At 35.6% G+C, this 13515-nt stretch overlaps 1 protein-coding gene and 1 long non-coding RNA gene across 2 annotated transcripts; one reads left to right on the top strand and one right to left on the bottom strand.

The window, feature by feature from the left end:
* The first annotated feature begins 9207 nt into the window (after positions 1–9207).
* Positions 9208–10569, top strand: LOC104108538 (uncharacterized). Its single transcript, XR_689031.4, has 3 exons — positions 9208–9328; positions 9405–9883; positions 9967–10569. It is a non-coding gene; the product is annotated as an uncharacterized lncRNA (long non-coding RNA).
* An 884-nt stretch (positions 10570–11453) lies between these two features.
* LOC104108537 (peroxidase 47) lies at positions 11454–13141 on the bottom strand. The gene is made up of 4 exons (XM_009617602.4): positions 12885–13141; positions 12357–12548; positions 12124–12286; positions 11454–12019 (listed from the first exon to the last, which is right to left on the bottom strand). The coding sequence occupies exons 1-4, from the start codon at positions 13083–13085 to the stop codon at positions 11622–11624; spliced, it is 954 nt and encodes a 317-aa protein (XP_009615897.1). The 5' UTR covers positions 13086–13141; the 3' UTR covers positions 11454–11621.
* Positions 13142–13515: the final 374 nt, after the last annotated feature.

Below are 13515 nucleotides of genomic sequence, written 5' to 3'. Positions count from 1 at the left end.
TTTAATTTATTTTTTCTTGCCCAGTGTTAATTGTTTTTTTCCGTAACAAAAAATTATTTTAAAAATAATTATGAAGTTACCTACCGATTTCGGTCGGTATTTAATGGTAAAAAATGGTCAACCACTTACAGATTATTGTTATTTACAATTTACATATATTTAACATTCTAAATTACACACACACACACACACACATATATATATTCCTCAATCGTGTGATTTGACCGAGTATATGTTGTTGTTGCTACAACTTAAAGTTTTAATATAGTACTAAATCTTATAGCACTATACATTTTGTTTTTAAATATGTTATAGCGTGTTAGATGCCGATACTTAAACTCGATCGCTCCCACATTAAAACTCAATATTTAATTTACTAAGGCCGTTAGTATGCCCGGGCGTCTTGCCAGTTAAATTCAAGAATGATGCATGTTCTAGGTTAAATAAAGTGATAAAAAACATATCATAGGTTAATCGAATATAATTGAATTTTCAATTGATCCACTGATCAAGTATCCGAGCAAAGTACTAATAAGGTGATCGAGAATAAAACATCAAAGCGTAAATGACTTAGAGTATGTAAGTATGTAAGGCCCTCAGATAATGTAGTGTAAAGCGCGCTTGGATGTTTTATTCTTGATCACCTTATTAGTACTTTGCTCGGATACTTGATAAGTGGATCAATTGGAAATTCAATTATATTCGATTAACCTATTATATGGTTTTCATCACTTTATTTAACCTAGAACATGCATCATTCTTGATTTTAACTGGCAAGATACTCGGGCATACTGACGGCCTTAGCAAATTAAATATTAAGTTTTAATGTGGGAGGGATCGAGTCTACGTATCAGCATCCAACACGCTATAACACATTTAAAACAAAATGTGTAGTGCTATAAGATGTAGTGCTATATTAAAACTTAAGTTGTAGCAACAACAACATATACTCGATAAAATCACATGATTGGGGAATACACACACACATATATATATATATATATATATATATATATATATAAATATTTAGGATATATATAGTCCTTAATTAAAATTAATTTTGACTATTTCACTAAATACCGACCGATTTCGGTTGGTTATGTTAATAAAAAAAATTTAAAAATCAGATTACCGACCGATTTCGGTTGGTTAGTTTATGGTCAAAACGGTCAAATAGTCACTTAAATATACCGACCGCATTTTTCGACCGAACTCGGATGGAAATCTATAAATTAGAGCCCCAGCGACGGGCTTCCTTCCCCATTTCTCTATTTTCTCTATCTCTCATTCTCTCCTCCACCCTAAGGCGATTTCACCTAAATCCCACCCAAAATCGATTCCTACCTCCCTTCTCCCCAAAAATCAAAGCCCCCCATCATCCTCATCCCGCCTGCCGTCGCTGCTTCCACCTTCTTGCTGCCGCTGCCTCACTTTCTTCTCCACCACCACTTCTCCGCTGCCGCCACTTCCACCACCTTCCTCCTTTCTCACCACTGCTCAGCCGCCATTGCTTCCACCACCTGAAGGTTAATCACCTATTTTTTTAAGTTACTTTGATTCTTAAATTTAGGGTTTAATTTATTGTTCTATTAGTGTTTATTGCTTTTAGAAATTTAGGGTTTACTTTATTGTTCTATTAGTGTTTATTGCTTTTAGAAATTTAGGGTTGATTAATTTAGGGGACACTAATATTGTTCTATTAGTGTTTATTGCTTTTAGAAAATTAGGGTTAACTAATTGTATTTGTCTAATTGAATGTGTTAACAAATTATAATTGAATGAGTTAATCTAATTATGTGTTAACAAATTATAATTAAATGAGTTAGTCTAATTACGATTAATGCTAGTGTTAGCTATCTTACAAGTCTTTCAATTATATTGCCCGTTAATGGTCTAATTGAATTTGAAAAGAACTTATTTAGGGATATATGAAAACTTTAAAATTAATATGCACTCAAATTATTTAAATTAACTACTTTGTAACAAAAGTTTATTATGTAACTTAAACTATAAATTAATTTGAATAGTCAATTAATATAACATATAATTTATTTGTTCTTTGTGTAGATGGAATATCGTAGTTGGATGTATAATAGAAATTATCCTAATCATCGATTTTTAAGGGACGAATTTATAGAAGGGGTTAAGGAATTTATTAGGCATGCAATGTCACTTGAACCGTTTCGGATTGGAGTGATGATTAGGTGTCCTTGTATGAAGTGCTAGTGTTTAAATTTTTTGGGTTTGGAGTTGTTACGACTCATCTTTATAGAAAGAGGTTTATGGATAATTATTTTGTGTCGATTAGTCATGGAGAGGTTGATGGCAGTGATGGTATAGTTCATAACATAGTTGTTGGTGAAAGTAGTAAGTCGGTTGAGAATAGCGTTCAACATCCAAGATACCATAAAATGATTGCGGATGCTTTTAGGATACACTCCTAGTTTGAACCCCATGAAAGTGTTGAACAAGCTCCTAACGAAGAAGCAAAATATTTTTATGAACAGTTAGAGGCCGCTAGTCGTCCACTATGTGAAGGGAGTACGCGCTCTCAGTTGTCTATTGCGGTTAGACTATTAAGTATCAAATTAGATACTAATATTTCTTAAGTGGGTATGGATTCTCTCATTAACCTTATGAGTGAACTAGTTAATCCAACGTTCAACATACCTGATGATTTCTATAAGGCAAAAAGATTAGTTTCTAGTTTAGGACTCTTGTCTATGAGAATCAATTGTTGTGAAGATGGTCGTATTATAAGAGTGATGCAGATTTAGAAAGTTATAAATTTTGTGAAAAATCTCATCTTAAGCTGGTTTATAGCGGGAAGAAGGTTGCTGTGAAGTCGATGCATTATTTACTTCTTATTCCTAAATTAAAAAGGTTGTACGCGTCGATGAGTTCCGTTCCTCATATGAGATGGCACTATGAAAATAAAAGGCAGCCCAGTATTATGTGTCACAACCCAAGACTACGTGACTGGCACCCGACACACTACCTAACCCGGGCGAACCAACCCATAATAGAATATCCATCTATATGACTAACAGATGCATGCAGAAGCCTTTTGAAAACATAATCATTTTAAATGATTAAAACCATACATGAAGTATAATCTTTAAATACAGCATTTTCAATAATTGAAAATACATAAGGATAACAATGTCTCTTTCATTTCATGATATATGAATGACCATCAATTACAACCCCAAAAGAATACTGATAGTCTATGGAATCTCTATGACATGAGAATCAAACATTTGGGACAATCCCGACCAACAGAGAGTAAAGAATCAACATGACAACTACCACGAAATAGAAGTGGTGCCTCACCATGCACCTCGGAAAGAGAGTCATCCTAGGCTCATCCGCTCATCACGTACCATACCTCCTATTGAAACATATAAACTAAGCGGGACCCTGGAGAGGGCCCCCTGAGAGGTGAGTACACCACAACGGTACTCAATAAGTGTCATAGACTCTCTCTAACTCAAGTTTCTGGGACAAGGCTTAACAAAAATAATGCAACTAACATTCAATATAAAATGATGACAATTATATCAATTCATGCTCTTTATCATTTTAAATTAAAAGACAAAATAAATCATGATACAAACTTTTAAAATATTTATATAAATGCGTGATTCTAATAAAATCACACGAAACCATTTCATCTTCATTAAGTCATTGAAATCACTTTCGGCTCCTTAGGCCTAAACATAACAAAATTATCTCTTAACTTTTTACCGAGAATACTATACCGACACCGACATAATAAAAAACTACTAGGTGATCGACCTAGCAACAAGTATTTGACCCTGCTTGTCTGGGCGGCTTCCCGTAGTGCTGTACGAGTCGACTTAACCTCATTACTTTAAGTAATGATCGTTTGCCCTCTCAATGGGGGACTTTATCCCACAAATCTCGGCTTAGCCTTGGAATGTGTCCCTACACCGGCACGTGTAGTTCCATGACAACGAACTCAACATTCGAACCAATCTCGGTGGTCTCCACTAGTAACTCCCAAAATATTTGATATCTCTAAAATAGATTCATAGCATAGTAGCCTCAAAGGATCTATTTTTGTCAAATCATAGCTCATGGACAAACTAAACCATTTGAATAAAACAATCAACTATATGATCTTTTTCATGTTAAAGCCTTTAGCAATTTAACATCCATAATTCAAAGATACGACGAGTGTTATCTATTAATCAAGTTTCAAAAGAAATATTTTTCATAAAATACATCTTTATCACTCAAATGCTTTATATTCTTTACAATACATAAGTTTAAATAAAAATTATAATATTTTCCTTAAGCGTCATTTACCTTTAAATCTTTAAAAATAGAATTTCTCAATTGTAAAATAACAAGACATTCTTTATGCAACAAAACTCAAAATACATGGTGATATCCTTTCCCGCTTGTCCCCACAAGTATGGATGCACATTTACAAACAAACTCATGTAATAACTCAAATATGATTTTAGAGAAAATCCCTCAAGAAGAGTAAGTTTTAATCAACTTACCTCAAGTCCAAGCTTCAAATAATAGTACGATGCTCCAATTCATTTAGAACTCTCAAATGTCGCCAACAAGCCAATATCTACATTAGACATCCCAAGATATCAAAACTTTTCCAAATATATATGTCGATACCTATTTAAGGTTAACAAGTTGACTGTAAGTCTTCAACAAGCCTAATTCACCCAAACATATCCCTTTTATCCTTAATAGATTTCATCCTTGGCCTTTGAGCCCCAATCTAGGTTATATGATTCAATACTTAATCATTATTAAGCTATTGAAGTACTAGAATCACCAACCATTCTAACAAGATTCAAAAATTCACTATTCATCTTCTTCTCCAATCAAGAACCCTAACTCACAATACCCATTTTAAGGACTAGCATAATTCTTCAACCAATTAGTACTTTCTACTTCACAATACATTCCAAATACTTAATCCATAGTTGTATTTAAGTGTAGGGTAGAAAATTTACCTCTTGTAGCTCAAACCTTAACTTGAACCCTTTTGAATGATTCTTGAAGATTAGAAAAATTCCTATGAATTTCAATTCATGTAGATGTTAATACTACCATTAACTAGTGTTAACCCATTATAAAAATATCATAAAACTTACCTTTGATGTGTATTTGGTTGAGGATGCTCCACCTTCTCTCTAGAATCCAAAACTTGGCCAAAAATATTATCTTTTTCTCTCTCCCCGAACCTCCCCTATTTTATAGAAAATGAGCTGCATAGGCTGGTTGCGTAGCCTAAGCAGATTGGCTACGCAGGCTTGTGTAGCCTACGCAGCTTAAACCCTCCCCTTCACTTCCATGCTGGTTTTGCCTACGCAGCCTGCGTAGGCTATGCAGGCTTGTACGCAGATTGGCTACGTAGGCTTGTGTAGCCTACGCAGCTTAAACCCTCCCCTTCACTTCCATGTTGGTTTTGCCTACGTAGCCTGCGTAGGCTAAGCAGGCTTGCTGGGTTTCCTTCTTCCATATTTTCTCCACCATTCCAAGCTATGCCTTTATTCATGCAACTTAGTGACCTTCAACCCTCATAATATTCATGTCCAAGTATTTTAATGATCTTGATACCCTCGTGTGGGTTCGCAAGCACTTCGAGGTCTCGCAAAATATTCTCTTAAGCTAGAGTTCAGCTTAATCTTGTTAGACAAATTGTCGGGGCTTTACATTATGTGTCATCCTTCAGATGGGGAAGCTTGGAAGCATTTTAATATGACGTATCCCGATTTTGCTAGTGAATCGAGGAATGTTCGGTTGGGTTTGTGTGCTGATAGTTTCACGCTATTTTCTATTTCTGTAACACCATATTCATGCTGGCTAGTCTTTATTATGCTGTATAATTTTCTGCCTGAAATGTGTATGACTAGTCCATATATTTTTTTAAATTGTGTTATACCCGGTCCCAACAATCTAAAGAGTTTGATTGATGTATATTTACAACCACTGATTTATGAGCTAAAACAGTTGTGGTATGATGGAGTTGAGACATATGACATATCAACTAAGCAAATTTTCAATCAGCGTGCTAATTTAAAGTGGACTATTAATAATTTTCCTATGTATGGAATGTTGTCAGAGTTGATGACTGCTGGAAAGTTAGCTTGTCCTTGCTGCATGGAAAATGATAAAGCATTCACTTTAAGACATGACCGAAAGCAGTCATGGTTTGATTGTCATCGTCAGTTCTTGCCAGTTGATCATGAGTTCATAAGGATGAGGAATGCATTAAAAAAGAATACAATTGAACATGATTTTCCACCTCCAATTTTGTCCGGTGAGAAAATTTGGGAGAGGGTTCAGAACTTCACTAAAGTTACCAAGGCTCCACCTTCTAGATTCCCTGGATATAGTGTTACCCATAACTAGACAAAATAGAGCATATTTTGGGAGTTGCCATATTGGATGGATAATCTTTTCCGACACAATCGTGATGTCATGCATATTGAGAAGAACTATTTTGACAATTTATTCAACACAATGATGGATGATAAGAATAAGACAAAAGATAACCTGAAGGCTAGACTAGACTTACAAGAATATTGCAGGCGACCTGAATTACAATTACATTCAGCAAACAATGGTAAGGTGTTCAAGCCCAAGGCTAACTACACATTCACTTTGGAACAGAGACGACATATTTGTGAGTGGGTTACGAACCTAAAGATGCCTGAGGGCTATACTTCTAACCTGGGAAAACGTGCTGATATGGTTAAAGAAAGTTGACTCATATGAAAAGTCATGACTGTCATATATTCATGGAAACTTTAATCGCTATTGCATTTTTTGGTTTGCCTGAAAAAATCTGGAAACCCATCACAGAGATAAGTTTGTTCTTCAAAGACTTATATTCTATCATATTAAGGGAAGAAAATTTATTTCAAATGAATCGAAACATTCCTGTAATCAGTAATAATTTGGAAAGGTTTTTTTCATGTGATTTCTTTGATGTGATGGACCACCTTCTAATTCACCTTGTACACGAGGCATGACTTGGAGGGCCGGTTCAATGCAGGTGGATGTATCCATTCGAGAGGTAATGATCAAACGTTGATTCATTCTTATAATTTTCTTTAACATTATCGTCTAATATGACACTATGTAGGACTATCGTCAAGTGTAAACGAATTATTAAGTAGAGGAACAAGATTGAAGGATCTATATGCGAAGCCTATCTTGCAAAGGAAACTGCCCATTTTTGTTCTTACTACTTTGAGAGTCATGTGCCATGTTCTAGAAATAGGCCCAATCGGGACAATGTCGTTATTGAGAATGATCCATTATACCTACCATTGTCCATATTCAATCAACCAGGCCGAGGTTCTAAAGATCGATAAAAAAGAGGCCTAAGTAGTATGGAGTACAAATCAGCTTCAATGCATGTATTGCTAAATTGTCCGAAAGTTCAACCCTTTCTTAAGTAAGTGCTGACTTAATATTAATTTACATGAACTATCATTTAATAAGGTTGATTCAACTAACAAAAAATTCAATTGATTCAACTAACAAAAAATTCAATGTGTCGCTTAGTGACTTCACGAGTCAATTTGGCCATGATGCTGCATATTCTACATTTGAGGCATGGTTTAATGAGTGTGTAAGTGCAACTTACATACTTGCTCACATGTGAATATGCATACTCAGTAACTTATGAATATACTTTCTCACTTGTGATTTTTTAAACACTATATGTAGGTCAATAATCCAAACAATAATGTTAATTAATTTTTGAAAAATATATCTTGGAGACCTGCACCTACGGTTACAACTATGTCTAAGTATTTTGTGAATGGTTACAAATTTCACACCGAGGAATGCTCCAAGAATAAAAAAGCAATAACAGTGGGGTGTGCGTTAAAGGTGGTGAAGGCAATCATGATGGGAATAATGATTATTATGGTGTGATCAAAGAGATTCTAGAATTATCATATTCAGGTTGGCCAAATAAGAAGATCATACTTTTCTGATGCAAGTGGTTTGACCTAACACCTAGAAGAGATACAAATGTCCACTCGTAGTACAACATAATTGAGGTTAATAAAAAGAGGGAGTATGATCGCTATGATCCTTTTATAATTACAGAAAATATTAGGCAAGTATATTATGCTCCATATCTATTGCGGAAGGATAAGTATGATTGGTTGGTTATAATCAAAACTAAGACTGTTGGTAGGGTGGAAGTTGAGAATGTACTAAATGTTACTTAACAAAATAATATCTCAAGTGTTAACCAAATAGTGGACGATCAGTTAGAAAATGACTTGGAGCATCCTCAACGCATATTAGAAAAAGTTGATACAGAGGAAATAACAACCATAGAAAATGAGGATGAAGAATGAGCTGATGAAAAGGAAATAAGTGAAGAGGAAGAAATTTCGGACGAGGAAGGATATTTTGAAGACTACTAGCATGTTAGTTTTTTCAAGGGTTCTCAGCTTATATAGATTTATATTCTCAATTCTAACATTTTCTTTAATTTATGCAGATGACCGGTAGGGGTCGAGGTAGGTATAAGAAGGATAATATGTGTATTGATCAGGAGGATAGTGCTACACCCTCGCTTTCTTCCACTCCACACTTGCATCTCTCCGCTGCAGATGACCGACAATAATCTTCTAGGCACACATATTTTTCACCACATCCATATACTCATCATACTACCTACCATTCACCCCCCAGCAGTATTCTTACCATTCTCCACCACAGGGTTATACCCATCTTTCTCCATGTAATCCTACATATAGTCACATTGCTACACCTTATTAGCAGTCACAGGGTCATGTGGTGATACTCCCATCATCTGCTTCATTTGCTTCACCACCAGCTGAATCGCATCCATCTAGATTACATCCATCCAGATCGCAGCAGGGGTCTAGACCGCATCCATCTTCCTCAACGACCCCGTCCCCCTCTCCACGGAGTGCGTCTCCTAGCATTTCTAGACTTCGCCGTCAGGATAGTAGCTCTGAGCTAGATGCCTCCCCTTCTATGCATGCTTTAGATACACATGAGGATGATGATCCAGATGAAGTGCGGTATGATCATTATCATAGGATGAGCATCAGGCCTAAGGGCAATGGGTAATATTTATTTATTACTTCTTTGTCTATCCTGAATTATAATAGCTATTCTTGTTTATTTAATATAATTGCTATATTGTAGGTTCATACCTATTCATGAGACTACAAAAATAATCAATAAAGCTCTTGTCCGGTTATATGATGCACCGTATGCGACTTGGAGTGATATTTCACTTGAGCTCGTGGAGCAAATTTTCAACCAATTTAAGGTTTTAATACATTTCTTATCTATTCAAGCATTATATTAACAACATTTTCATCCAACGTTACATACTTCATTTGTAGACTAAGTGTGCATGGGAGGACCAGCATAACAGTGCAATTCTTACAAAGTTTTAGTTTAAATGTCGTAAGAGACCAACCGATTACTTCTGTTCTGCTTGGAAGAAAAACAAGAAGCATTCATGGGTTCTACCGCGTTTATGGGAGGATCTACTGAGGCAGTGGGCCACTGAGGATTTCGAGAAGAAGAGTGAGCAGGGAAAGAAGACCCGAGCATCTGAGAAGGATGGCTCCTTGCACTGTGTGGGTGCAAGGAGCATGGGGATTGCGAGGAGACTACTGATAATTCCTTAAAGCATTTAAATCTATTTTTATCAAACTATATTTATTTTAATTAGTTAACATATTTTATTATATTTGTAGGAAAAAAATATGGGAGGAAGGTGATTCTCGATGAGTTTTTCATGGAGACTCACATCCGGAAGAAGAAGGCACAAACAAATCCAAGTAAATGGGTCGAGGACCGGGCGAAGATTACCTATGTAAGTTTCATAACTACTATAAATAAAAATTAGTGTTTATAATATTATAGAGTTAATATTAATCTACTATATTCTAAATAAAGGGTCTCCATAAGACTACTGTGGAGGAGTACAGTCAGAGATTGCCACCGAATGAGCAGGGTGACCCACCTTCTATTTCAGACGAATAAGCGTAGAAGATTTGGTTGGATGTTGTCGGTGGTTCTAAAAAGGGGATACAGGGATGGAATGCAAGGTATAGGGACTTCCACCTAGGGCGAGACACTTGATAGGTCGACTCTCTCGGCTATGGAGAAGAAGATCGCAAAGCTGTCAGCAAAGCTTGAAGAGGCAAAGGCTAGAGAAGAAAAGAGAGATCAACAATTTAATAGCCTCAAGGTCAGCTAGAAAAGAGAGACCAACAATTTAATACCCTTCAAGGTCAACTGGCCAATCTTCTTGCTAGTAGGACTTTTCCGATTCCCCGGTCTCGTGAGTCTTCCCCAGATGCTACTCCTTCTCATCGTGATCCTTCGAACCATGCTGACGATGAAGCTTCTAGTAATGGAGATGGAGATGATGCAGTACAAAACACTCCTTGAATGGTGTGTATTGCTAAACAAAGACTTGAACTTGTGAATATTTAGTTGGAATAGTTTTGAATGATCTTTGTATTGTTGATATTCTTTTGTTATTGAACATTTATATTTTTGTTGTTGGCGTCGTTGGTTAATTGTTGTTGTTGTTGTTGTTATTATTTTTGTTGGCGTTGTTTAATTATTGTTATTGTTGGCGTTGTTATATCGTTTAATTGTGGTTGAAGGGCAACAATGTAATGCTGCCATTATAGGATGATTATTGGTTGTAATTAGCAGGTGATGTAGCTTAAAAGCAGCCATATTCTGTCAGATTTTTTTTCAGAAAACCGACCGATTTCGGTCGGAATGCTCATATTAAAAACCTAGAAATTCATAATTACCGACCGACTTCGGTCGGTAAATTCAATGTGCAATCTGTAGAAATTTGAAATTTTTGACCGACTTTGGTCGGAAATAATATTTTTTTATTTATATTTTAACAATTCTGACCGATATCGATCGGTATAGTAAAATTTAAAAATAAATGTAAAATTATCTGATTATAAAATTTCCGACCGATATCCGTCGTTTTTGTAAAATTAAATAAAAAATAATTTAAGAATTACCGACCGATTTCGGTTGGTATATTTAATTTTTCAATAAAATGTGTCAGATAAAGTGGTCAACTCATGGTTGAACGGACCGACCGATTTCGGTCGGAAATTTCGACCGACTGTGGTCGTTTCCATTTACCGACCAACCTTATTTCGACGAATTAAAATCGATCGAAAATCGGTCGGTTTTTTAATGTTTCCGATCGATTTCGATCGATTTTCGTGAACGATTTTTGGCAGTTTTCTAGTAGTGATTTTAAAACCCGTTTGACTTTGCTAGTGGCAAGGCTTAGACTCGGGTTGACGGTAGAGCCAGATGAATTCATGTATTGGTCTTTTTTTTTTCTTTTTTATTTTTCCGGCAAAAGTGAAAAGATTGTTTTGTGATCATAGTGGAACTTTTTCCTTAATTAAGACTTTCACATTAATTTTATTCTCTGAGATACAAACTCAATTTTCCTTTTGAAACCCACATATTGTTAAACCAGAGAGAAATTTCAGTTGTCTACATTAACAACAGAAGATACATATAATGGACCAAACAGAACATGTATACCAATAATAATATCAATTGATGATACGGCAGTTGGTGCGTACTTCCCCGTTGGACCCTTGTTTGACATCAAGTAAACCCATTTTGAGCATGGCTTGTTGGAAATCAAGGAAGAACATGGCTTGATTAAAGGCATAACCATTGACAATCCCCCTAGTCCTTGGGCTATTGTAAAGGGTTTGATCAGAGAAAAGGACACCACTCTTCCTTTGCAGTGCATTATAGTAGTCGTTGTCAAAATCGTTCTTTGTGGTGTCAAAGGTCTGCTCAGACTTGTCTCCACCACCGCATGTTTTAGACAGAGTCTTTGCAAATTGTGCGTCCAAAGTTGGATCCATATCATGTGTGGAGTCAAAGTTACTCAATCTGTGCTTGAATGATGAGCATCTTGCCACTCCCAGTGTATGTGCGCCTATACATGACAAATAATCAACTTTATTAAAATTGGTGGACTTCCACATGTCCAAATTCTGATATGACATTAGTGAAGAAAGCATTAAGAATATTTTATTGTACCTGATAAGGCCACCATTTCTTGAGCACTGAAACCATATTGGGCAAATATTCTGATAAGCTCAGAACTATTGAGAGTAGGGGAAGGCAGATTGATTGTGTCTTCTATTCTTGACCTTGTTCCATCCTTTCTTCCTTTTGGTATGTCATACACTGGACCTCCAGCCTATTATCATAACAATATTCAATATTCCAATAGAATTGTAAGAGATCTAAGAATATTATATTTATCTTACAAAGAAGACAGCATCCCTGGCAGCCATGGCAAGAATATCAGCACAAGAGACAACGCCGGGGCATTGATCTTCGAGCTCTTCCTTGGCTTCATCAATGATTTCATAGCCTCTCAAGCTCAAATTTGCTGGCGAGTCCTTTTCTGCTGTATTACCACCCTTAGTTGAATCTATCAACACAGATGCATCACATCCCTATTTTCCATCAAACACCAAAACAATTTATGTAAGAACAAAAAAAGGTGTTCAGAAGAAAAATAATTTCGGATAATGCCTAGCCTACGTGATCGATAAAATAACTAAGTAAAATAATACTAATATGATAAAGTAGTGTAAAAAATGTTGTTATTAGCTACATAGATTGAACAGAAATCTCACGTCTCATGCATGGACGTAACGGTATATATATTATTGTACAGTAAAGTGAGAAATTAGTTAGTTTTCTCTATTTATTAAAATAAAAGTGAAAGTGATTCTCCAAAAACAAGACATACATATGATAATATAGAAAGAGAGAGAATTAGAAGTAACCTGAATGAAGCAATCATGGAAGTGCATCCTAACAAGGGCAGCAGCAAGAGTGGGATCAGCTTGCAAATGCCTATTCACAGTGTTCTTCACTATTCCCTCTGCAAATGGGCAACTCATCATGTAGTATTCCATTCGAAGACCATAACAACTCACTATTATATCCATCAACAATATCACCATTAACAACTCACACTTTCCCATTTAACCCTTTAGGTGTTTGATCATTTTGGAGTTGATAACAAATGGGTGTATGCTGTTATATACAAGTACGAAAGGATTACGCACATGTAAATTAAAAAATTGGAAAATTGGAAAAAAGTTGGAAATAGTGGTCCATAATTCATCTCTCCACCTTACAAAAGAAAAGTCAGTATTATCATAATCTTATGTGCATGTTCATTATTGCCACGTTATAAGTTTTTAAATTAGTGGGACAAAAGTATTGCTAATAAAGAAAATATTCATGTTGCATTAATTCTTAGGTATTTGCTGTCATTAAATGTTTTAAATTAATAATTAAATCATTCCTTCCTTCCTCGTCAGACTTCAAGAGGCTTCCTAGAAAGGAGCTGAGTTCAATTCTTAATTGGAATTGACACAATATTTCGGTTCAGTAAGATTATCATTTTAA

This window comes from Nicotiana tomentosiformis, chromosome 6 (assembly GCF_000390325.3).
Source record: "Nicotiana tomentosiformis chromosome 6, ASM39032v3, whole genome shotgun sequence".
In the NCBI taxonomy this organism is placed as follows: domain Eukaryota; kingdom Viridiplantae; phylum Streptophyta; class Magnoliopsida; order Solanales; family Solanaceae; genus Nicotiana; species Nicotiana tomentosiformis.
This window is presented reverse-complemented; position numbering and strand designations above follow the sequence as displayed.